This window comes from Lepidochelys kempii, chromosome 2 (genome assembly GCF_965140285.1).
Source record: "Lepidochelys kempii isolate rLepKem1 chromosome 2, rLepKem1.hap1, whole genome shotgun sequence".
NCBI lineage: Eukaryota > Metazoa > Chordata > Testudines > Cheloniidae > Lepidochelys > Lepidochelys kempii.
The window spans coordinates 233,848,377-233,874,618 of record NC_136381.1 but is presented as its reverse complement, the minus strand read 5'-3'; the positions used below and the strand labels follow the sequence as shown (position 1 = coordinate 233,874,618).

At 35.4% G+C, this 26,242-nt stretch overlaps 1 protein-coding gene across 5 annotated transcripts in view; it reads left to right on the top strand.

Annotated features, from left to right (window-relative positions):
- DNAJC1 (DnaJ heat shock protein family (Hsp40) member C1) overlaps positions 1–26,242 on the top strand; it is a 197,221-nt gene that overhangs the window by 79,079 nt on the left and 91,900 nt on the right. For all 5 annotated transcript variants that reach the window (XM_073334216.2, XM_073334219.2, XM_073334217.2 and 2 more), the window contains 6 exons: positions 4,439–4,540; positions 5,366–5,412; positions 12,615–12,780; positions 13,776–13,873; positions 15,046–15,139; positions 25,970–26,060. In XM_073334216.2, the coding sequence (XP_073190317.1) occupies positions 4,439–4,540; positions 5,366–5,412; positions 12,615–12,780; positions 13,776–13,873; positions 15,046–15,139; positions 25,970–26,060 (598 nt within the window). The remainder of the gene's footprint in view (positions 1–4,438; positions 4,541–5,365; positions 5,413–12,614; positions 12,781–13,775; positions 13,874–15,045; positions 15,140–25,969; positions 26,061–26,242) is intronic.

The following is a 26,242-nucleotide window of genomic DNA, read 5'->3' as shown; positions in this document are numbered from 1 at the left end:
ATGAGATTTTAGCTGTCTCACAGAAGTGGATGCTGGCAGTAAGGTGTATGTTTTAGCTAATTGAGATAAGGATTTGGACTTTTATACTTGAAATTCTATACTAGTAAGGCTTTCTCTTGCTGCAACCAGTTATGCTCCATGGGATGCCTGATGCTGGAAGTATCCTAGTACAGTGTTTGCTCTGAAGCATGAGGTGCTTCATTACAGAATTACTAGTCACTTGAATTTAGGAGGACTGTCTGAGCTGGTGCTATGCTGGTAACTTCATACCCACATGAGGAAGGCAACATGGCAGACTACACTGGTTCAGTCAGCGACAAAGCATAGTTGCCAACATGAAACAGAGTGCCAGGGACAACTCTAATAAATTGAGTGTCTGGGGCAGGGGTTCTCAACCTTTCCAGACAACTGTACCCTTTCAGGGGTCTGATTTGCTTTGCGTACACCAAGTTTAATCTCACTTAAAAACTACTTGCTTACAAAATCAGACCTAAAAATACAAAAGTGTCACAGCACACTATTACTGACAAAGTGCTTGCTTTCTCTTTATAACCATATAATTATAAAATAAGTCTATTAGAATATAAATATTGTACTTATATTTCAATGTAATACTTGAGCCTGTTTTTCACTTGAGTCTTGTTGGAAGCCGGAGCCCCAGGTGGCAGGCTGAAGCCTGCGCCCCACCGCATGGACTTGAAGCATGTAACTTAGCTTCCCAAGGCGCCCTGTGAAATGGGGCCCCAGGCAGTTGCCCTGCTTGCTCCCTCTAAAGTTGGCTCTGCACTTGCGAGCCCCATAAACCCACCCGCAAACCTCCTGGGGATCACAAACCCCAGGTTGAGAAACACTGATCTAGATGAATTGAGTACCCCCTAGAAGACCTCTGCGTGCCCCTGGTTGAGAACCACTGGCCTGGAGTACTAACAGGCCCCTCTACTATTGGACATGTGCATTTTAGGTAATTGTAATTGTTTTCTTAAAAGCAAGAGAGAGAATCCAGTTTTCACTAAAATGTGAATGAAGCCCTCCTTGAAGTCCCCAGAGCCACCAAAAAAAAAAAAAAAAAAAAGTTCTTGAAAATGTGGTTGCCCTGTCTTCCTTCTATCTTCAAATGGCTGTCCTGGGACCCACCTCTACTTATTTCTTTTGTCTGCATAGAGCACACTCTTAGTGCTGACTGTTCCTCAGATTCCACTGGAGCCTCATTGCAGGAGGCTGCAGGAGGTGAGACTGAGAGGCAGCTAGCAGTAAGTGGACCTGTTAAATAAAAGGCTATTAAAGCAGCCGGTAAAGATGCTGTTGGGGTCTGATTACAGAAGTATAATAGTTCGCTCCTGCTCCCACAGTTCAGTACATTGCCTAGAATTGCATTTACGTGGGATGCTTAACCAAAACCAAACAGGACTTTTGGGTACTGTGGCAAGGCAGATGGCTGTCTGTAATTGTTTCCGAACAGTTTGTTGAGTCATTACGTGGATGAAGACTGAGGATGAAGACCCAACATGTGCTATAGCAGAGAAGGCTCATGCCTTAGTAATCAATAAAAAGAAAAGGAGTACTTGTGGCACCTTAGAGACTAACAAATTTATTTGAGCATAATCTTTCGTGAGCTACAGCAGACCATTGAAGACAGACCCTAAAAAGATCTAGAGACTTTTCTCAAGGTGCCCAACATTACCTAAAGGATGTCTTTTTAGCGAACAAAGTCTCAAGGAGCTACGTAATTTCATTGTATTTAAAAACCTTGTTTGTACGAATTGAGTTACCTGACGTACTGATGGTTACTTTCAGATTAGTATAGACCAGGACAAATTGTGTTCATTCTTGTCAGCTAAACAAGGCATGATGTTGAATGTGGTTTATCGCTGATCTACTCCCCGCCCCCCATTGCCTTCCCCCCCTCAATTTGAGGGTTTAATCATGATTAGCTGACATGCTGAACACAATTTGTCCTAGTTTTACTGAGTGCAAAGCCATGATCAGCATCGTATCTGCTAACTTGATTCTCTTCAACAATATTCAAATACAGTAACATTTTGTAGTGAGAACAAGCCCAGTCTGTTGATGAGGTTCTAACTGTAGCAATGGGTGGTGGTAAATAAAATAGTCTGTAAATTACTTCCTGTACCTACCATAGTATGTTGTGTGTAAATAAGTTAACTTCTATTTCATACTTAATTTTGTATTTATATTACTCCACAGTTTTACTTAGATTTAAGAATAAATTTGCTTTACTGTTTCTAATCACTCTTTCCTTTCTCTGCTGTTTAATTCTAAGAAACCGAAATTATGGGAATAGAAGAGATCTAACTCGAGAGCTCTCAAAACATACTACTGTAACATGAGCGAGAACAACCCTTACACTTAAAATCTTACACAAATAAGAGGCTTTATTTTGGGAGCAGGGTAGTTCATTGTAAATTTTCCTTCCAACCCACCAAAAAAAAAAAAATCCTACAAATTCCTTTGTTAGTCTGCTTCTAGATCTGAAGGAGTTGACTCTGACAATATTCTTCCAACAACTCCTTAAAATGTTCTTGTCAGACCCTTAGAGAAGCAACACTCAGTTAAGGGTCACCAATAAAATTAAATGCAAATCTTGATACAGATGAAGTACAACAGTAGATTAAGATGGGAGGAAAAGGGGATCAGGGTAAACTGCAGGCTTTACAATCTGGAGGTACTATTCCTTTGATCTTGTCACTGTCCAAGTCTCTGATTTTTCAAAAGTATCTTTTTGTTGCACATTTTCTTTTTGCAGTTTCTTATATACCTCTATTAAATTTCCAGGTGGAAAACTTACATTACATTGCACACAGAAAAATTATTTGGAATGCTAACATTTAGTCACAGTTCCTCTTCCCTCCATTCTTCACTTTCAAAAAGAAAAAAAACTTTAAAACATGACTGTATGGAAAAACTTCCACTGTCTTCGGTGGGGGTTGAAGCAAGCCATCAGTCATCAAATAGAATTCTGCTTTTGGCTGTGCACCTTTAGAAGTATTAGCTGAAAATACAATAAAATGTTGTGCGTATACAAGGAGGTGTTTTCTTTAAAAAAACAAACAAACAAAAAACACTTTTAAATTTCCTCTAAATGGTCCTGACTCTAAACAATTACTATTGACAGGAGAATAGCCTGCAGAGATCTGTTTGAGTTATAGGATAACAAAATTGTATCTTAAAATAAAATTACCATTCCATAATTAAACTACCTCTCAAACCCCTTACCTCCTACACACACAAGACTCTCTCTATATATTACAAATCTATTCACTCTTGAGCTAAAACTTTTAAACAGAGTTATAGTTTGGTGCTATAAACCTGAAAAATTTGTAATGAAAACAATGGTTTGTAATGGAAATTTGACAGACTAATTACAGTGTTGCTTTAATTGTCTTATTTCAGTTTTGTTCCTCTAACAGCTGTTCGGTTATAGGGATCTGTTTGTTTTTTACTCAGTCTCTGATAGTTGTCTTAAAATATATCTTAGAGAATAAATCCTAAAACAAGAAATTTGAAATTTCATGAGACTTTTATTTTACCTCAGCATGTTTTGACAATAGAGACGTCTTGGTCTGTTTAGGTTGTAGTCTTTAGATTTGAGCATTCATACTCCATCCTGATAGATTGCCTTGGTGATGTTTTCCATTAAATACAAATTCCTGGTTTATAGCATGCATGATAACTTTGATGTGCATTTTTTAGTAAGCAATAGATATAACCTCATAAAATCCCTCTGCTCTGGGTGATCTGTATCATCCTAGTAACTTAGTTATATTTAAGTAGTTACACAGTAAATGATTGTATATGTGCAATTAATTTGATATTTTGTTTTATAGTCCATCATTCACAAATGTGAGAAGTAAAAACCAAAAGATTTCTTATCTTATATTACAACTATATACCAGTATAGTCATGGTAGTTTCAAATTAAAAACAAGCTGAACTACTTCAGAAAATACATTTCTTTAGACATACTGAAATTGAATTTGCATGAAAATCCTATATGTAGAGAATTAGGGTGAATAATATTAAGGGAGAAACATATGTCAAGGCTTGAGATTTAGAAATTTAGCTTGTGAAAGAATGACAACTTCCTTGAAGATACAGATGTATTAATTTTTAGTTTGTCTCTTTGAGCTCTAAATTAGTGCAGAAGTTTTACTGGTTAATTTTAAGAAAGCAAGTGTTTGAAAGTTTTGGCAAATACTAACTTGTAATGAATGTATGGTAATGAAAGAAGTTAAGATGAGAGATGAATTAGAGTGAATGATTGTTCAGTCATGTCGGTCAGTCTAGCTGCATAGCTTGGTTGTTAGACTGATTGCTCAAATTACATTGCCTCAGGTCCTGCATTTGGTTGGCTGTCTTCTCAGATCTTAACAAGGTTCTGGGAATTTGTTTCTGACAAAGTTTGCTTTGTGTTTTTGCAGGATGCTTCATCTGCAGAGATTAGGAAAGCATATCGCAAGCTTTCACTAACTTTACACCCAGACAAGAACAAAGATGAAAATGCAGAAACCCAGTTTAGACAAGTAAGTGACACAAGCTATAATATACTTTTTGGGGGGTTGGGGGAATAAGATCAGAATTTTTATAACATAACTTTACTTACTAACATCAAGAATAAATACAGTTTTGATAGCAAAGTAAAATTTTGTAATTATTTGTCATTTTCAACCAGGGCAAAATTATTCCTGTATTAGTTGGATTTAGTGTTGGACAAATGTCATATAAAATGTTCTGTAGCTAGTTCAGTAACTCAGATTAGTTTTCGAGTATCTGAATACATTTGATTTACAAGTATTTTAAAATATTTAGCTGTATTCCTGTTAACTGGAAAACAAATGTTTTATTCTTTTTCCTCTGCATAAAAGCATACATACAAACTTCTATTAAAAGGGAAAGTCTGTTTGTAAGTATACACTTTGCCTTTTAATAGAAGTTGGGAAAAAGATCTTCTCATCCATCTTCATTATATGTCATTTAATGTAGATATCAGTAAAATTATCTTAAGTCTTGATCATTTTCCCTTCTGAGTCTTGACATTTAACAGAGCAATAGGGTATGTCTGTCATAGTTCAGCTTTACCAGTTCAATGTACTTCACAAAACGAAGGCTACTTGCTGTGTGGTGTTATAATTGGAGTACCTTTGGACCTATTGAAGGGACACTATTAACTTAAAAATCACATTCCTGATGGAAATTTTTTACCTATTTTTGAGACAAATATCACCTCAGATTGAAATATTAGAGAGGAAAAAAAATCTGTTTTTAAGATTTGATTGCTTTGTGCATGGTGTTTTCACTGTTTCCTTTTCATAGTCATTTTCTTAATAAAAGCAATGCTTTTATTTTAGTTGGTGGCTATCTATGAGGTTTTAAAGGATGAAGAGAGAAGGAAGAGGTGAGTACACTTTGCATATTTTTAAATAAACCTCTCATGGGTGCTAATCCTACAAAATTTATGCACATGCTTAACTTTATGCATTCTGAGTAATCCTATTGACTTCACTGACTCACACTGAATATAGTTAAGCACATATGTAAGTCTTTGTACAATGTGGGGGCATAATTTTTATTTAGCTACTATTTAAAGTAAATAGAATGCATATAGGTATATGACACATGTTTCAGTGAGATAAGCTGATTACTTCCTTTGATTCTTAACATTTTTTAAAACAGTTTGTATTTGGAGTGAAATTTTCTGTGTTAGAACAATCTCTAAAAGATTAGTATTTGTAGTTCTGTATTTCTGGATCATGTCCACATGAGGAGAGAGCCATAAATTGGTGAGTTACAATTTTAGGCATGTGAGTTGAGAATTATAACCCACTTCGCCCACCTGTTAGTTCTTATGTAGTGAGAAGGAACCATAACATGATTAGGTACTCTGTTCCTGAATGTTTCTAGCTTCGTGTATTTTGATATTTTTCTTTTAAAAAGCATATAATTTAGGATACTGCAAACATATAATTATATTAGTGTCTGGATAAGCCTAGGGGTTTTTTTAAGTGGTAGATAGTTGCCCTGGTGTATAATTTAAATATTTGACTAGTGCCCCAGAGGCTTAAGTGGTGTTCCAAGAGTACCTGAAAGATAGCCTTAATGGACATTAGCTTGTGTTTGGACTGCTTTCCAGAGGACTGTAATGTGCCTGTACGTATAATCTGGTTTAGGATATCCACTTGAACTAATGATTTTCAGGTTTACTTGGCAAAAGAAAGAGTCATGCTCCCAGCACAGGAGTTCTAGTAAAGTATCTTTAGGTTTACAGCTCTCTAAACAGGGATTCTCAGGACCTTCTCTTGAAGGCTTTTGGCTTTGTAGAAATCTTGGCAGGAATCCATGTCTCATAGCAGAGATTATCTTCTGTCTGGTAATCCTCTATTTTGAACAAGTCATGAAAATGTGTTTAAGGGAGTTTTTTAGATTGTGTATGTTTTCTACTCTGCCTCCCTCTGTGGAATTTCAACTTGGAGTCATAGATCAAGGAAAGTTAGGAAGTTTAACAATGGGTGGGCTGGGGAGGGGGGGCCTGGGTGGAAGGGGAGAGAGAAGGGGTGGGTCAGTAGCTATTTTAAAATGGTTCCAAAAGTATGAATTAGCCTGAAATTTTATGTCTTCTTGCTTTATAGGTAACATCCTTTAAATGTATTTTCTATTTCATCATAGTTTAATGTTGAGGGAGTTTATCATAAGATTTGCCTTTGGAGTTCCTTAGGAATTTCTCCACGTCTTCTATACCATGATCTTGCTTTACTTGTAATTGTGATTCAGTAGCTTGTAACTATTATGTACTTAAGCCTGTCTACCTGAGAAAATTGTACCTATTTATCTAAACCGTTTTAGAAATTGATATAATGAAATTGGTGCAGCACCTTCATGTGAAACTTTTATTTCATTTTAAGGGAGCTTTGTATCAGTTTAGCTTAAGTTGATGCATTACGAACAATTTTCTCATATAGACATGGCCTTCCTGATATTTTTGTCTCCTAGACTAGAGCATGTGTGTATGAATGACTAGCCATTCTGTAGGAGAAAGGGTGATATTCACCTGAAAAGAGATTTCTAGAAATGGTATGCAATCTGCAGTGTAAGATCCAGTTGTCCAATCTGTTCCTCAAGAATTCTTTAGCATTTGGATTGGGGACTGAGTTGAAAAACTGAACTGACAGATACATATGTAAGTAAAGGCAGTATTCATACCCCTGAAGACACAACCAACTCATAGGTAACTAGCTTTTCCTTGATGCAAGTCTCAACTAATCATCCTGTGAATCAGTCCTCTAAAGGGACATGCCTGAGGCCAGATAACACATGTCCCCCCTGCAACCTTAAAGGTCTGGAGCAGTGTGGGGGGAAAAGGGATAATGGCCCCTCTAAGAGTCTTCCTAGTCCTTTGATGGTTTGGGGAAGGCATTTCATGAGCTTGTGGGCTGACCAGTGGTGCTCAGGTAAGACATTGTCCCTTGTGTACCTGGGAGAGAGTATATAAGTAGTGTCACTCCAGCTGATCCCTTTCTCTTAGCAACTCCCCCGACCTAGCCCTACGATTAGCGTAGGAGGAGGTGGTGGTGGTGGTTGTTTTTTTGATCTTCTGTGGGCATTACACTAGTTGCCCTTTGGGGGGCTGGAAAGGAATTTTTCCCTCAATGTCCTTAGATTGGCTGGCAATCTGTGGATTTTTTTTGCTTCCCCACTGCAACTCAGGACCTGGTCAGATAGCTTGAACTGTACCTGTTGGCCTGTCAGAATTTAGCAGGTGACAGGTGTCCGGTGCTGGTACTTGTTCCATAGGAAGTCTGGTTCACTGATAAACCGAAAGCAGTAGTGCATGTTAGGGGATGGTATCCCCTAAAGTAGCTGGGGAATGGGTTTGGGGTTTCTAATGTCTGGTACAGTGAGACCAACCCCCTTTCCACAGCCCTTTAAGCCACATGGAAGGGGAAGGTGGTCAGGTCCCAGCAATGGGCTAGGACCAGGTATTGGTGAGGGCTGATGGCAGCCCTCAAACAGGTCGAAAAAATTGAAGAAGCAATGATGACCTGCACTGTATGAGTTACTGCCAGGTAGTTCCCAGATGAGTTAAGTTAATGAAGTTGCAGCCTAATTAAACCTCACCCCTTGCATCTTGTCTTTCTTCCTGCATGTCTGGGACAATGATTGTGTGTATACAGAAACAATAGTTACACTTCACAGACCAAATAAGTGGAGTAACTCCTTTTAGCAGATTAAAAATAAATTATTTTACTTTAACACATGGAGTTAGGCATAATTTATATTTTCTTTTTCATTTTGGAGAATAAACACGCCTTCCATTATTAAGATTTAGTAGTAAAAACAAGGAGTCCTTGTGGCACTTTTTGAGACTAACCGATTTATTTGAGCATAAGCTTTTGTGGGCTAGAACCCACTTCATCCGGTGTATGGAGTGAAAATACAGGAGCAGGTATAAATACATGAAAGGATGGGGATTGCTTTACCAAGTGTGAGGTCAGTCTAATGAGATAAATCAATTAACAGCAGGATAGCAAGGGAAGAAAAATAACTTTTGAAGTGGTAAGAGAGTGGTCCATTACAGACAGTTGACAAGAAGGTGTAAATAACAGTAGGGAGAAATTAGTATTGGGGAAATTAAGTTTAGGTTTTGTAATGATGGTAATTTTTTATAAGAACAATAAATAAAAACCCTGTTTCTTTTTCAGAAAGGTTCACTCTTGCCAGTAGAATGTACTACTTTAGCATATTAACACTTCATATTTTCCTTTTTTGATTTTAATAGTAATTTAAATGTGTGTGTAATATGCAATAAAATATTGTTTACTTTATATACGTGCTGTATATACAGTAGTATAGTTCACAGAGCCCTTGATGTAAATTAATACAGATATAAGTGTTATGTGCTAGATAGGATTTTGCATAGGCTTTCTGTGCTGGAGTGAATTTCACCCAGTAAGATTTTTATTGGGTAAAATTACAAGCTAAACTTGCTAATAGTCATTACTTTGGTTTTAATTTGGAAAGGGAATGTGTAATTTTGAACAGACTTTTCCATTCACTACATCTAAGCAAATGTCTTAACAATACATTTAAACCTTAATGTTTTTAACTAGCTTTTGGTGTATACACCCCACTTTCTGTAACATTGTGATTTTCATTACAGCAAGCATTAGTGTCTGAATCAAAATAAGCATCCTTCTAACACTATACCTTAGCACTTTTTTGTGTAATTGACTGACTTTACACATAGCATATGGAAAATATAAAGTGTTCTTGACCATATTTGCGTTACATGTTGCCTTTGATAGTTTATGGGGGGGAAAAAACTTCAGTGGTGCTTTTTCTAAGATTTAGATTTTAAATTATAAGATTTCATTACTTCAGACCTGTTTTATTGTCCTTTTTGTAAGCTACACCAGATCTCTGAAGTAATGTGTGAAACGTGAAGTTTCCTGGGCTTTAAAAAAATGGTAAACATTTTATATGATTGTAAAATAATTATACTGTAATGTTGAAATTAGCTACCAAAATTAATTGATTTTCTTGCACTACTGTAAATTCTAGAGAGTTCTAAAAACAACATGAATCATTATAGGTAGGTGAAATTATTACACTTTCACACCTGTTTCTTAATGGTGGTACTAAATTTTAAATTAATATTTTTAATAAGTTTTATTTTCATTATGAGGTTACTCTCTTGTGCTGTGATTCAGTTACTTCCTGGTATTATTTATTTCCCACTATTAATTGCTGATTATTTCAAAGCACACAAAACAACTGGGCACTCTCATATGTCATATACAAGTTGCATTATGTGTACTTGCATACATCTGAGGAGAGGAAAAAAATAGTACAGATAGATCAAATGAAATTTTGTGGGAAGGAGAGGTAAGGAGTAGTAATTTAAAATAGGTTGATAAAGGAAGAATGCTTTGTAATACAATTTTGAATATGCTGCATATGCTTTGAATGACTATCCTTCATAACTGCTATTTTTTTTTTTTTTTTGCAAATAAGTACTGAGTAATGTGTATGCTTCTTAATGAAACGATGTCTTTAAATGTGGAAAACAAAATTACAAATTATAGGAGGCTTTTGAGTAACTGTGGGATCACTGTCCACTTGTAACCCTAAAAATCATCATGATAGCTTTATTTTTCAAATGCAGTGCTTAATTACTATAGGAAGCAGTGATTTATCTTTCAACAGTATATATTCTAAAAAATGGGTTATAATAGAAGCTATCTTCCTTTAAAATGGCCAGTCGTGTGAGCCATAATGTTCATTGATAGTAAAATCAATAGAGCATTGATTCTAAGACATAATCCTCGGAGACTGTTGTTCAGAACACTAGACATAGCCAAGTAAATACTGTGTATTGTTTAGAGTGTTTAACGCATGAAATTCTGCTGTCTTAAATTTGGTTTGCGTTAAATAGGATTTATATATTGTGAAGATAAGACTGCATTGTTGATATTCATAACAATACTGGAAAATGAATATTTAGCAGCATTATTTTATCATAACTTATTTGTTTTTCCCCTCTAGCACATAACTTAAGTTTAGTAATTAACTTGTCCCACTGTTTCAGAAAGAAAAATATTTAGTAAATTAATAGTAATGTACAAAAAGACTTATCCTTTTCCCTTCACCCCATGTGTCTTTGAGAGCTTTAAATTAATAGCACATGCAAACATAACATTTTTTAGCAACCTTTTTTTCTGAAGTCAGATTATCCACTGTCTTAATTGAATAGAATCATTTTGCTTGCAAACTATTTTTCTTGTATTTCAACTCTAAACTATTCAGTAGGACTAGAATGCATTATGATTTTTAGATTAAACAAGTGGTAAAGTGGCTGTGTTTATTTGGTTTGCTCTTGAAATATGTAGTTTTCCATCCTTTAGTAGTTTAAGTTTAAAATGTCATTTCCTAAACTAAGTGCTGAGTAGGTTTTTGTTTTTTTGTTTTTTATATATATACACACACACACAGATTATTGCCTCAAGTCTTAACTTTTTTCTTCCTTCACAATAAATCAATATATCGTAAAATCAGAATTTACATTTCTGGATATTAATCTTATAAAATTATGAAAATGTATATGAAGACAGTTTCATGGTATACATCTTTTTTAGTATGTAACCATAGAAGTCAGCAGAATATTGTGCTTTAAATCTTTTTCCGACTAAATTACTAATAATGTCTCTTGCCTTGAACAAATAAATGGTCATTTATCAGAAGTCAAATTTTCTAGATTTTTTGAGTTAAATATATTTTGCACTTAAGACCAGTGTTTTTCCACTTAAAAAAAAGTTGCCAGCAATAAATCTTTGTTTTTTTTAAATTTCTTAGTACATCTCCAAGGTATCAATTTAATAACTATCAAAGTAGCTACTGCAGTTGTTGCATTTAAATTGATTTACATGTCAAGACTGGCAGTTTAGCAGCTGCGCTATTATTCCTGGATCGGTCAATTTACTTGAGAAAAACCTACTACTGAGTTCTACTGACCTGCATGACAATATAGGCCCTATTTCTATTCCTGTAATTAGGCCTGCGACTAACTCAGAATATTTTTAATTAAAATATTTTGGTCAATGTGTTGCACCAAATTAGGCCTTTCAGTGCAGATTTAATTCTAGAATTGGTGTGATTAGAATATGTAATGAATTGTGTTCAGTTTAAGATTAACAGGTTGTGTATCTTGAATGTACTATTTCAAGTTTTATATTATAGCTTTTTTCCTCTAAGTTTTTCCTCTTAACATTTTTGGTTAGGTATCTGAAATTTAATTTTTGCATGGTTATGTAAGCCAGTATTGAAGTACATTAAATAAATTAACAGGCAAAGACTATTTATGTTAAAGTACTTCAAGGAGTAAATGTGGAAAAATAAACTGACTTTTTTTTATTCAAATGACTTTTGTAAGGACATGGTTACATTAATAAAAGTGAATAGCCTAAAAATAAATTGAACGGTTTAATGTGAGCAGGTTAACTTTTCAATAGCATTCTTTAGAAATAAACAAAGTTGCCTGGATCCGGTGAACCTTGATTTCTAGCTTCATAAACAAGAGTTTAATTAGGAGGTGCACCTAGCTAGAAGGTTTATTAAATTACACATGCATTTTACTCTGTAGTGGAAGTTGATATAACACCAGAAAGAAAATCAAGAGGCAGATATTTTACCTCATTATTCAGGTTTTTAATTAGTAAAACACTTAAGTAATTGAAACTTTGTTCCTTGGGTTCTCACATTTCAATTATTTCTCTTGTTGTTCACTTGCATCCTGGGGACCTGACCATTGATTGATAGGCATGTAGAACATATGTCCCATTTTACAGCAAGTCCTGTTTCTTAAGAGAATCAGATGGGGGTGCTGCAGGAATAGTAGTAGAGTTTACCACCTTTTCTGCAAGAGATGGAAAACATTTCCACATCATACCATTCTGAATTCTGTCTGTCCCCTGGTATTCCAAAAAAGTTACATTATTATTTTATTTTATTTTGTGGTGTTGTGGTAATTTCTGTCTTCAACATGAAGTGAGTTGGCTTATTTCATTTTAAACTCTCCATGAAAGCCTGTTATATTTGCTACTGTAGGTATGATGATATTCTGATCAATGGACTACCAGATTGGCGACAGCCTGTATTCTACTACAGGCGGGTGAGAAAAATGAGCAATGCTGAGCTGGCATTACTCTTGTTCATTATTCTCACAGTGGGTCATTATGCTGTGGTTTGGTCAATCTACCTGGAAAAACAGCTGGTAAGTATTGGTAATAAATCTAATGCACTACAATCATTAGTTTATCTGAAATTCTTGCAGAAGTTTCCAAATAATAAGGATTTTACTCTTTTTTTTCACCATTAAAATTAGTTTTCTGGTATTTAAAATCGTTAGTTGTATTAGTAGCAAAGATTTTATTAACTAGTTATATGTTCTAGATTCAAAAGTCAAAATGAAATAATTTTTATATGAATGTAACATGTAAAATTTTAATATCTTATACAGTCACTGATGATAATTAGTGAACAAGATGGGTTTTTTTCTAGTTATCAGAGGAAAGAAAGAGAGCAGACACTTTCTCTATCATCTGTTGAAGCAGAAACATGTCCTTCCATGGTCGTGCTTTTGGTCTTCACAAGTGTTGGGTGTGTCTGGTCTTGATTTTTAGAATTCATACTCACTTTGGCTTTTCCTGTTCTTAGTGGAGGTTTTTTCCAAAATAAAACCTGATAAATGTTCTCTGGTTCATTAGATAAGCAGTCAAAGCTAAATAATTTTTTTAGTATTTATTTTTCCCTTCCCCCCCACTCCCCACCCCTATATATCTTTGGAAGCTTTAAGTTGATGGTACAAGCGAACGTAACATAGAAAGCAATAAATTTTTGTTTATACTCTTAAAAAAACATAAATTGAACAGTATTCACACATTAGCATCTATTTACTTTTATTTTCCAAGCTACATTATTAAAGTTGATGAAAGAAAAAGGAGGCAAGTTGAATGCTTTCTCCTCTTAGAAAACTTTGATTGCTATGGAGATACACATGACTGACAGAGCTGGACTTCATGTGTGTTTAAGGACTGGATGCCATGGCAACAGTTATTGTTAAAGATAGATGATTTTACTTAATCATGTAGGACCCTAGATAATTTGCATAAATGCTACTCTAATGTTTATCCTTCAAAGAAGAGTTCCAGTAACATTCATAGAGTACATGTTAATGATAATTGTAACCATAATTCTTTCTACATTAAGGATGAACTGCTTAGCAAAAAAAAGAGAGACAAGAAGAAAAAGACAGGAGGTAGGAGTACAGATGAAGTAAAACTTGGTGCTGCTGACAAAAATGAAAGGTGGGAACAGTTACTAGTGTATTTTCATAATTAAATAATTTTGTCAAATCTCTACTTCAGATATTAAAGAAATTGATCAAATATTTTACACACTCAGCCTGTATGCTTGTATGTGGTGTGTCCACACCGAAAAATAATCTTTTAAATTTATGAGAATGTAGCAAGGCTGGCAATGTGCACTATGATTGCTATTTATAAATATTCAGGGAGGCATTGGTGTGGGTTTGTAATATGAGATGTGGTTATGTGGAAAATCAAAAGTAATTGTAAAGCAAAGAATGTATAAAGTATAGTTTATTTGCAGAAGGGTGCTTCTGGTTTATAAAACAATTTTTGCAAGAAGTTTATTACAAGCTTTTCCACTGAAGATTTAATTAGGTTAAAAATGTAAACTAACAAATTCACCGTTACTGAGTCTTTTAACATATTGCTCTGGTAACTGCTGAAATTTTGGAGGTTCTTTAATGTTTGCTTATTGTTCGGTTCACGTCGAAACAAAAGCATTAGTAAAGGATTCTGACACTGCTCTTTAGTTAAGAAACAACATAGGGAAGTGACATCCAGTATACTCCAAAAGATACCACCATTTCTTCTATTGATTTATAGAAAGAAATAAAGGGTTTAAATAGTTCACACAGCAGGGGCATGAACTGGATCAATGCAGGATGGAGATCAGAGACTATTCTGCCTGTCTTCTATTCTGATGACATCAGTGAGTAATGCTTCAGTGAACTGCAAATGACATTAATTTTTATGTATTGGTTTATTTATGCTACTGTCTTCATATCTAGTTGTCAGCACTTGTGAACACTTTGGTTATGGTTAGTCTTTTTTAGCTGAAATGATCACTTAAGGCTTAAGAATTTATTTTGTGTAAATGAAGAAAAGTCCTGTTAAAAGAAGATTAAAAATATAGCAGTTAGTAGAAGCACATTGTCTAAATCTAGTCTTGATTCTTTGGTTTGTTATATGCTTTTTAATGGCTTCAATATTCATAATGAATATTTTGTATTAATGTTTATGCACTTTCAAAATGGATTAATAAGCATTTTGAATTTTACATTTCTAGTTTGAGGCTGTAGGAGAGTTTGCTGACTTTTGTAAAGAGGTATATTGTGTAATAAGAATGAAAATGTACTTTTAATATTTAAAATACATTTTCTTTGCTGTAGAACGTTGGAAAAACCACAGTGGCGTGATTTGCTTCCATGCAAGCTGGGAATTTGGTTCTGTCTTACTGTAAAAGCGTTACCTCAGCTGTTGCAGGTAAAAATACAATTTGCACCCCACTTTTTTTTATAGGATTATTTTGCTGATTTCATTATGCTGTGATCACACACAGTGTTGCTTGTTCACATGATTTTTCTGTCTTCAGAAGCACTTTTCATATACAGATAAATTATTATTTTAAGGCTATTGTTTAAAAGTTCATCTAAATATGAATATATATTGGTAAAATGAATATTTTGTGTAATATACCCTACAATTCTAATTGTAGTTCTCTCCTTAATCTGCACTCTGATTTATAAACAGGCAAGATGTTAAGAACTGTTCAAGATAAATAGAAAAGGAGGGTGAAAATTACATGTATTTTAGGAGAAGTAGTAGTGTGTGGAAATAAGCTGTAAATGGTAACATTTAATTATAGCTTAAATATATATAAAATAAACAGTATTTGTGTAATATATTGTATATTAATACCTAGATCAAATTTAATAAGAAACAGGGAAATAAATTGAGGGTGTTTTTTTATGTGGAGTAATTTTAATTTTACCCTTTTCACTGGCAAGTGATATCCACCTTTTCCTCATATTAATCCACTAATTTTTTTCTAATGACTGAGAAGGTTTTTTAAAATTTCATTCATATGCAAAAACCTGTCAATGGAAGGTTAAGGTTGTACAGTTAGTACTTTGGAGGAGGGGAAAAATCAGGAAAGGCAAAAATTAACATTAGCATAGGAACTTAAATTTGTTCAGCCTGTCTGATTATAGTATTTTCTTCTACTTTAAGTATATAACAATAGATTTATTTGTTAAAAGCATATTGTAAGGTACACAAATTATCTAACATCACCAACTTAGTGTCGTCATAGTCAGAAAAGTGTCTATGGAGAAGAAAAAATATCTTGCATAACAGATTTTTACGCCCTGCGTTTTTGGTCATATCTGCTTTAGTGATTAAAATTTAAGATGGTTGCATTTTTATTTATTATTATTATTATTTATTATTATTTATTATTTGTTTCTCTAATACTGTAGAGTTGCTATGAATCAGGGGAAGAAAGCTGAGTTAGATTTTGGCTTACACATCACTAACATAATTATTAACTAAGGCACCACTGCTGGAACTGTTTCCATGCAGATAAAACCTAGGTTTCACTTCCATGCAGTTGATTTTACAGGAGTAGCATATTAAACAAGCAAGAAGGCAAAACAACGAATTGTTTTATCTGTTAGCAGAATAAACTTACTAAGGAAGTCAAAGACAATAAACATGGATCTCAGGATTACCATTTTTAATGACTTGTTCAAGGATAACTTCTCTTGAATGTTAGTTGTAGACATCTTAACTGCTTGTATTTCCTTATTTTTTAAAAAATTAATGGTGGTGTCTTGCTATTGTACTAAAGTAGTTTTTAGTTAATTTTCTTGTTTTAAAGAAAACAATGATCACTTCCCAGTCACAGTTGGACTTTTAAGTTCATTCCTCATTTTGGTGAACGAGTTGGGGGAGGAGTGAATTCAGATTGCTGCTGCTGCTATTTGTTGACAATTTCCTGTATTGGTTAACAGGACAGTAGCACATCTTATTTTGATTATTTTCTTCATTTACAATTTCTCTAATCCTTTTTCTAGGAGCAATCATGGTGTATTGTGTCATTAGACTATGTTAAAAAAAAAATCTTGGATGCCTATTAAGCATGCCCAAATTATTTTTCTTCAATCATGTAACTTTATTATCCAACAAGCTATTCTCAAACGTGGCCAGTGATACTCCATAATTAATCATATTTATAGGCTAAGTTTAAAAGCTCCATCCCTATTTGAATGAAGTGTGCGTAGGAGAGAAAGCTGTAGCAATATCTTAGTGGCAAAAATTTGCCCATGCCACTCACTTTCTTCACCTTTAAGCCTTACATATTACAACTAGCTGAACAGATTTTCATCAAACTTAAAAAATACATCATTTTTTGCTTGATACCAGAAAGCTTTATCCCCAAAAGAGGCTTTTTTTTAAAAAAAGGGAAAGCAAGATTATAATTAAGGTTACAAAATAGTTTGTCTAGTATTTGCTCTCAAAAAATATTTACTTATGAGATGATAGGGCATGTTAATGTCCTACTTGCCACAGTTCTGACCACTTAGAAGATTCAGATTGCAAAGATGCTACACATGTCTAATTCTCATTTATCCAACTGAATGTCTTCCTCCCCTCCCCTCCCCCCTCAAAAATATCAAATCAGAGAAGGAAGCACTTAAAATAATTAAGGTGGGCCTTTACTTGAGAAAAATGCTTTGTTTGCATGTCCTCGGAATGGCCTATGTCATTTTATCTTGCTCTGCTTTTTTGCATCATGGAGTAAAAAGAAAAATGAGAGAGGGATGTGTGAAAAAAAATGTAGAACTTTCAAAACTGAATTTATATAAGGAATCTTTTATTTTTAATTATTTGGGCGCACGATTCAAGAGGAGGAAGAGGAACAAGATGGATTTTCATAGTTGTGCCTGTGAGATTAGTTAAATTTAGGGGAGGGGAAAGTGAAGAAAACAAAGTACATTTTAAAAAAATTCTTGTAGAAAGGGAGCTTGTTGAAAAGTGATGTAACAACGTTGATATTCTAGGCCAAATGTTTTTTTGTGAATGTAGTGTGAAACAGTTAAGCATTAACTTGTATAGTTCAGTGTAATTTGTACTGTAATAAAATGTATGATTTGTTCTGTAGGCACAGAGTACAATAAATGGTTTAGGTAGGAGACACATAAATAGGATACATGTTGTTGTTAGGCCCATTTTTATTTACTCTTTCAGATGAATAAAGAGGAATGAAGGAAGGCTGTAGGTGGCTTATTTTTTCCCTCTTAAAAATAAACAAACAAAATAATCCCACTCTCCTGCTCCCTCTCTTCCCTTCCCCCTCCCCCCGCCACAACCTAGGGATTGAAAAGTCAAGCTTGTAAACAAAAGAATGAAACTGCTTAATAGTGTGTGAGTATCGCAGTCCAAATCAAGGGTGTAATTCAGAGCACAGACTTGTGTTAATTGCAGATTTTAATTATCTTTGTGTGGTACAAAAGCAGACTTATCTGTGAATAGACTAGCTTTTAACAAAAAGGTGACTGAGGGTTTCTCTCCGTAGATGAAGACATACAACTTAAGGAAACTGTTTTGCTATTTCTTAAAGGTCCTTGCTAACTATGCTTTTATTCTCATAGTTGCTTTTAGATAACTGAAAATAAAGGTGTTCTCTATTAAGCTACTTTTTTAAAAAAAAAACAACACAGGTATTCTTTGCCCATCTTCCATATTACTTGTAGTGGAAGCTTAAAAATTAGTGTTGGTCTTCATTTTGCATTAACTTTATTTATGCCAGCATAGCCCTAGGAAACATTTTTGTTAGTTGAATTGTCATATCGCTGCTGGCCTTGCTGTAATGAAGCAGGAAGCATTTTTGTCTGATTTCTCCAGAAATGGACTCTTGTTAAGAAAATGAAATTCTCCTATTATCTGCAGAATAATGATACAAGCTTCACTGCATATTTCCATCAATAGGTTGTTGGAAAATCTTCTAGTGATCCTCCAATGGTGAGGAGTCCTTCAGTCTCCATTCATATTTGCACCGAGTGTAACCTATTGAGATTGTCAAGAAGATTTCCAATTATGATGGAGACTTTTGGGATACAAACCTTTAGTCCATTTCAGAGTAGACAGAATAAAAATGGCCACTAATTTATTTTATGTAGACCATGTATGATAGTTAATTACACTTAGTTACTAGCCTGGACTAGATTCAAAGCAGTGAGGAAGAGGTGTTTAATTTCTAGTCAATGCAGTGTTGAATTAAAAGAAAAATCCAGGAGAAATTTTTCACTGCGTTTTAACAGCTTTTTAAAGATGGTCCAGTTCTTCCCAGAACAGGTTGGCAGTATCTCACTGATCTCAAAAATCTCTACCAAAAGCATTTCATCTTTGGCAAGGCCATTTTTAATGTTTCCTTTGTTTTGTGGTCTAATCAAACTTTTCTTTGTATGTTTGTTTGTTTTATTACATTTTACTTCATATGTTTGTGTTATATTTGATATTATATCTGTAATATTTAAATAACACATATAAAAAGAGGAACTTTTTTAGAGGAAACTTTCAAGCACAAGATTTAACCCACAGAAAACTATTTAATTCATAGGGGGATGACAACCAGGAGCTTCCTAGTTTTCCAGCGGTTTAGGATGACAGTACTGAAGCACTGCACTTAGTAAGAATAGTTCCTAGCTTCTGCAAGATAGGATAGGGCAGGGCAGGATGTGTGGTGGAATGGGTTCCCATTTACCCTGCCCGAAACCAGGCCCACACTAAAGAATTTTGGGGCCCTGTGCCCTATGGAAATTGTGGGATCTCCACCTTATTTAAAGTGCCGCTGCCACATGTATAACCCACCTCACACAGACCCCCAAATGCCCCTTCTATCCCATATATACCCCATACACATCCCAGGAGCCTTGACATATATTTTGCTCACTACAACCCCCAACAATTTATCTCCACCAGCAGCCCCCAACATCGCAGCTCCCAAGCTCACTGACCCCCAACATTGCCAACTCTCCCTCAGCCCCTCACTCTGCAGCTCCCCAACACTTCCCATTCAGCACATAGACTATCAACGACTTGCCCCAGCTCCTCACTCCCATGACCTTCCTGGCCACTCACTGGTGCCCTGCAGCTCTGCACTCTGCTCTTTTCCTAGGATAGCGTGGTTCCTCCAAAACCCGGCTCCACAGCTCTGCTCACTTCCAGTGCCTGCTGTGCACTTACATGGCCCCACGCTTCTCAGCTGCCCCTCTGTCAGGACAAATTTGAGTGGTGGTGTAACCTGGCGGACAGGTTCTCAGTGCTGACCTGGTTTGTTTTGTTTTTTTGGGGGCCTTCTGCAAGTGTATTGAGTGCACACTAGTGAATCTGGCTTATCTGGAACCAATTTCAACCTTTTAGGGCAGTGGTTCCCAAACTTGTTCCGCTGTTTGTGCAGGGAAAGTGGTGGGCCAGGCCGGTTTGTTTACCTGCCGCTTCTGCAGATTCAGCCGATTACGGCTCCCAGTGGTCGCAGTTCGCTGCTCCAGGCCAATGGGAGCTGCTGGAAGCGACACGGGCCAAGGGACCTACTGGCCGCCGCTTCCAGCAGCTCCCATTGGCCTGGAGCAGCGAACCGCGACCACAGGGAGCTGTGATCGGCTGAACCTGCAGATGCGGCAGGTAAACAAACTAGCCCGGCCCTCCAGGCGCTTTCCCTGCAGAAGCAGCGGAATGAGTTTGGGAACCATTGTTTTAGGGGAACCAGCAGTGGAGGGTTTGGGTTGCGGCTGGAGTTCAAAGCTGAGATTAAGTGGCTCAGAAGGTGGCAGGCAAAAGGAGCGTTGGAGGTAAACTAGGGACTGTGGAAGGTGAGCAAGAATCATTTGGTCTGTTCTAAATGGATAGCCTGTGATATCCACTTGAGGAAATAAGTGGCTTATACTTTGGGGAAGGAGCAGAAGGTAATTGGGGTGGAACAAAAGTTATTGGAAGAAAGAGACTCTTTTAAAAAAAAGATACTTATCCGCAGTTTACTGTAGTCTGAAGGTTAAAACATCCATTTTGTCCTCTCTCATTTTTATGCAACGATTGTTTAAAGGCAAACTGGTACATAAGAGTTTTTTCTCTTAAGGCTTGTGTAACATAGTGCTGAAGCGGCGCAACTGCACTGCTGTAGCACTGTAGTGAAGATGCTATTTCACTAATGGGAGAGCTTCTCCCATTGACATAGATATTCCACCTCCATGCAAGGCAGTAGCAGTGCTGATGGGTGAAGCACTTCCCACCCGTCGACATAGCACTGTCTACTGGGGGTTAGGTCAGTATAATTATAATGCTTGGGGGTGTGGATTTTTTTACACCCTGGGTGACATAGTTATACTGATGTAAGTTTGGCCTGAGTTAGCTCGTTTTCTTGTTTTTGATCATGTAGATCTAAATTTTTGACATCCCGTTTGTTATCCTGACAACACGCTGATGTCAGGATTATTTAATGCAATGAAAGAGCGTTTTTGCCACATGATGGTTGGTGGTGGTAATTATACAAAAATGGGCAAATCCAAGGTTGTTTTTTTCAAGTAGCTCTAACTTGACCCTTTTTTCATAGCCCCTCACACAAAAAATTAAGTATTATACTTAGGATTGTTTCTGGGATTGTTTATAACTCTCATACAAACTACATAAGAATATTACAATTAAAAAACCAAATAACTCTAACCATCCAAAAATATGGAGATGACCATTTAAGGTACTATACATAAATATTACACTTCCTTTACAATTTGCATATTTGGTTAACAACAATATTGATATACAGAAAACACAGTTTAATGGTTTAATTACATATGTCCAGTTGGGTTGCTAGTCTGTGAGAGTGGGGGAGTGCTGGACTGACAGTATTTTCAGACCTATCATCCTTAAATTTTAAAAAAAGGGCCGTGTCCACTTATACGGGACCAGAGCAAATGAGAATCTGATTTTATCATGGAATGTGCCTGGAATCACACCTGGTTCCATGAGGTGAGTCTCCCCTTTTCCAGCCCTTGTGATGTTTTCTCTGGTCTGCCCTCCTTGTGAGGGAAATGAGGGGAGATCAACGAGGGCTAGATGAAGAGAACCAGAACAGCAAAGATTGGTCAAAACAACTGATTGAAATCCCCAATTCCGTATATTAATCCCAGCATCAAAAAAACTCCACTGTAAACAAAATGGTAGTTTTCCTTTGTTTAAAAAACAAAACAAAACAAAAAAAAACCTTAAGTGAGGATTAATTTTGTTGCCCTTCTCTATCAAGAGCTTTTATAGTATCTGGCACCATAGCACTGAGCACATTTTATAAAGGATGGTTCCATTCATCCGATCTGTAAAGTTATTGATAGCTGGCAACACTGTATATAGTGTGGCAGAGCTGTGAAAACCCTAACTTCATATATCCATGCTTCTGTGTGATAAAACATGGACCATTATATTACATTAAACTATTTTTGCCTTGAAGTTTCTTGGATTTTTAAAACATAAAACTGACAGATTAATGGTCTAATAACTTTTTTCTTTGGCTGATTTTTCAAACAACTGTATTAATCAAATTAAAGTTACTATGTATATATCTGTAAAACTGTACCTGTGTTTATACAGGAGTACAAACACACACAGCATAGCTGGGAGCCTACATGTCACAACTTTGATACATAGTTAAGGAAAGTGTAATATATAACTATCTTGGTATTCTTTTCAAATGCTTCTATTTCTCAAGCAAATTTCTTCAAACAGGAGGAAAACACTTGTTCCTATTAAGGTGTACCCAAACTGTTCCCATTAGGCAGAACATTTCCAAACTGCTTGTTTTTCCTTGGAAATTTGGGCTTCGATCCAGATCCAAATTTTGTTGCTTAGGCTTCTCTTTAATTCTTTGTGAGGACTGAGCACATACCAAGAATGAAATGTAGATGTAGATATATTTTGAACTACTTGAATGCGAAAGAAAGTATCTGGTCAAAAATGTGCTTAGAAGTCTGACTTGTCCAAATTGGAGGGTAGGCAAATGGTATTTTTTTTATATTTATATTTTCAGAATTTTGTAGAATAATCCCCATCAGTTTGGCCTGAAAATGATCATAGTATGATAAAATTGAACCCCAAAACATCTTGAAAAACTAAGAGCCTAAACATGAGGATTGATGGTGGAAATGACATTTCAACCATAACTAAAGGAATATGGCAATAAGTTAACTGCAGGATTGGGCAGTAGCAAAAATATGTTGGTGAGGGAGAGAGCTTATATTCAAACAAGTGTCTGATATGATTACAAAGTTGTAGTAACAGTTACTGGTTTAAGTAAATTACTTGGTATAATTTGTTCTCCCTTTTTAAGTTTTTTCCTAGTGAGTCTCCCTATTTCTAAACCTTTTTGTAAATCTACTTATTTTCCTGTTTCATTTTCAATTTCACTAACTTTTTTGGGCCATCTATATACAGATATAGCTGTGTAGACATATATAGGCAAATTCTGCCCTCAGAAGCATCTTTTTAGCTCTTATTGAACCTGGAGAGCCAAATGCTCACGTTTGAGGGCAGAAGTAGCCCTATAAATATTTTAAATGAGTTACTTTTCTGATTTGTCTTTTTGCACAGATCTATGCATGTTCTTTTTTTTACAAGATGTGCCGCCATAGTGTTTGTTCTTCACATTAAGGCTGATATTCTGATCATACAAAAATAAATGGTATTCAATGAAATAATATACATACAGTCCAGTACTTGTTTGATATCTTTTAACCTGAGCAATGCTTTAACTTTAACTTACCCACTTTATATAGATACTTCAAATTTAGTATTGCTGTTGCTTTATCTGCTTCTGACTAGTTTTCTTTGTTTTTCCGCTCTTGTCTCTCATTTTCATCTGAGCCGCTGTTCCAATTGTTCCATGATTGACACACTAGAGAGATTGACAGTTACCCCCTAGTGCCTGCTGTCTGGGGGTCCCACAAGCAATAATGGATTTTGCACTAGAATTTAGCATCAAATATTGGTTTTCAGTGCTAAATCAGAAATGTGGGATGACTGTATCCTCTTTAAAATCATAGCTTTAAACAAAAGCATCTTTGGGATATTTGTAAGCCAAAAATCTATGTATTCAATGTAATCTGAATTTCTCCAAAATTCATAGCAGAGGAAGATTAAGAGTGTTATTTTTGATGATTATTCTGGTTAAAGGTATAAATAACCACATAAAAACAAGGAAAACTTCTTGTGTGTAAGTGTGGATTCCAAATTTCAGTTTTAACTGAAGAGATGAAAACAGTATAGATCCTATTTTCTACACCAAATCACTGAAAAATTAGGAAGTCCCTTTACTCTTTTAAAGGAGTTGCTGTCTTGTTCAAGATGCCTGCTGTAAATGATAGCCAGCCTGTATCACATGCATACACACATGTACAGGCCCTTATCTTATGAAGATTGAAACATGTGCTTAAATTGTGCAGACCACATTCTCTGGTACACTGTGTCCACCTAATGAAAAAGGGAAATACCCAGTGGAGTATATCCGCTGCACGGGGGAAATATCTTTTCTGGCATAAAACTGGCAGGGGTGACAGTCATCTTGTTCCTGATTTCCCCCTCACTCTGCAGCAGCTCTCACACGTATCAGGGCTGGATAGCCCCAAAACGTAAGTGTCTAAACTGCAATGCAGATGAGAATCCAGCCCTCTGAGTAGCCCCATTTCCTATAATGGGGATTCCTCAAAGTGAATAAAAGACAAGCATAAGGGGTTTTTAAAAAAATATTTTGGGTGGGTTGTTTTTTTAATCATGACCCAAGATTGTAAACTCTTTGGCGCACGGACCATCTTTCCAGTATGTGTGTGTACAGTATGTAAGTTTGATTGATGGGTTGGGGCCTCTTGGTGCTAACACAATGCATATAATAATAATTTATTGCATGTAGCATCTGTGTGGTGGATAACATTTTTTTTGTATAGCTGCCTACAGTGGGAATGTAGGGTGCAAACAGAAAATGACTGCTTAACACAGTTTTTAATAGTTATTTTATTAAAATTGTTTTTATTGCTAATAAAACAATTGTTTTCTGATCAAGTCTATGCCGTCACAATGCAAATAAACTTTAAAAAATATTTTAAAAGTATTTCCTGGTACAGAAATAGCCAAAATCAAATAGTGAGAATGTTTACAAAAAGAAACTGAAAAACTGATTTCTAATGTATAAAGGAAGAAGTAATTAGTTCATTTTGGTATTAATAGGTTAATAAAGGTATAATTGTTACTTAAGGCAATAACCCAAATAAAATTAAGTTTACTTACTGTAATTAATTTTGATGTGATAGAAGGAATGTTGTGCACGTCTAAGGTTAATAAATGCAGTTGCAACAACTTCCATTTCAACACTTATGTATTTTAGTCCTTGTTACTGGTTGAGTGCATAAATAGGAGTGCAACTTTAATTCCATTAACTGGCCATCATTTTAGGAAAACTCTCCCTTGCTTATCTCAACCCAGAAATCTTAAAAGCTAAAATAGACAGCCTTTCTCATCATGAATTAATTTAAATCTATTAGAAGATTATTATTTCTGAGGATATTTCTGCCCATAGCTGTCTTGTCACAAATCTTATTCTTAAAAGTGCTATGACTTTCTAATGAAATCTGATAAACTGGTTTCTATCAGTAGGTCTAGTGAAAACCATAAAAAATGTTTAATGTTTGATATTTATGCTTAACTGTTGATGCCTTTTTCATAATTTTTAAAGTATTATTAAAAAGGATTTTTTGGTAAGGTCTTGTATATTGGATCTCACCTTTGCTGATGTAATAAATGATTTTATAGCAAGATGTCCACTGCTCTGCAGTAGAAAAAGAAACGGCAGCTTTAATTAAAAAATTATTTTCAGATATCTGCGTAGTGATGAACTTCTTGCTACTTGAACTTCCAGATTGTTGGGGTGAGCAAAATGGGTGCATGGCCCCGTAAAGAGCTAATTAGGGATGCATTGACTTCTCAAGTATAGGACCATTAAAATACCCTTCTGAAGGTGTTTTTTCTTCTTTGTTTCTTTTTAAATTGTGTATAGTAAACTTTAACCTCAGCATTATCAAATATGGAATTAACACAGAAATTCTATGTTCAAGGCAAGTCATTCCTGTCACTTGAAAATTGCTGTCTCAAGTGGAATGAGTGAATATATTTCTTAAAAAAAAAGCAAATGAATTTAAAGTGAAATGATTTAAAACAGTGCCGTTGCAACAAACTTGTTTATATAAAGGATGCTAATGTCATTGCAACATTTTCTTAAAGGATGCCAGACAATTATACGTAGAATATAAAGAAACAAAAATGAAGGCGAGAGAAGATGCCCTGGCTAGAGCTGAACTTGAAACACTTCAGAGTGAGTTTTTAATACTGTCTTAATACACAATCAATGTAATTTATTATAAGATACCTACTGTAGAAGATGAATGGGAAAATATGCTTTCATTGTTCTGAAATTTATTTTGCAAGTTATTTTTGCTGTCTGTCTAGTAAGTGTCTTCTGTGATATGACTTCTGAATTTCACTTAACCTGTGCTC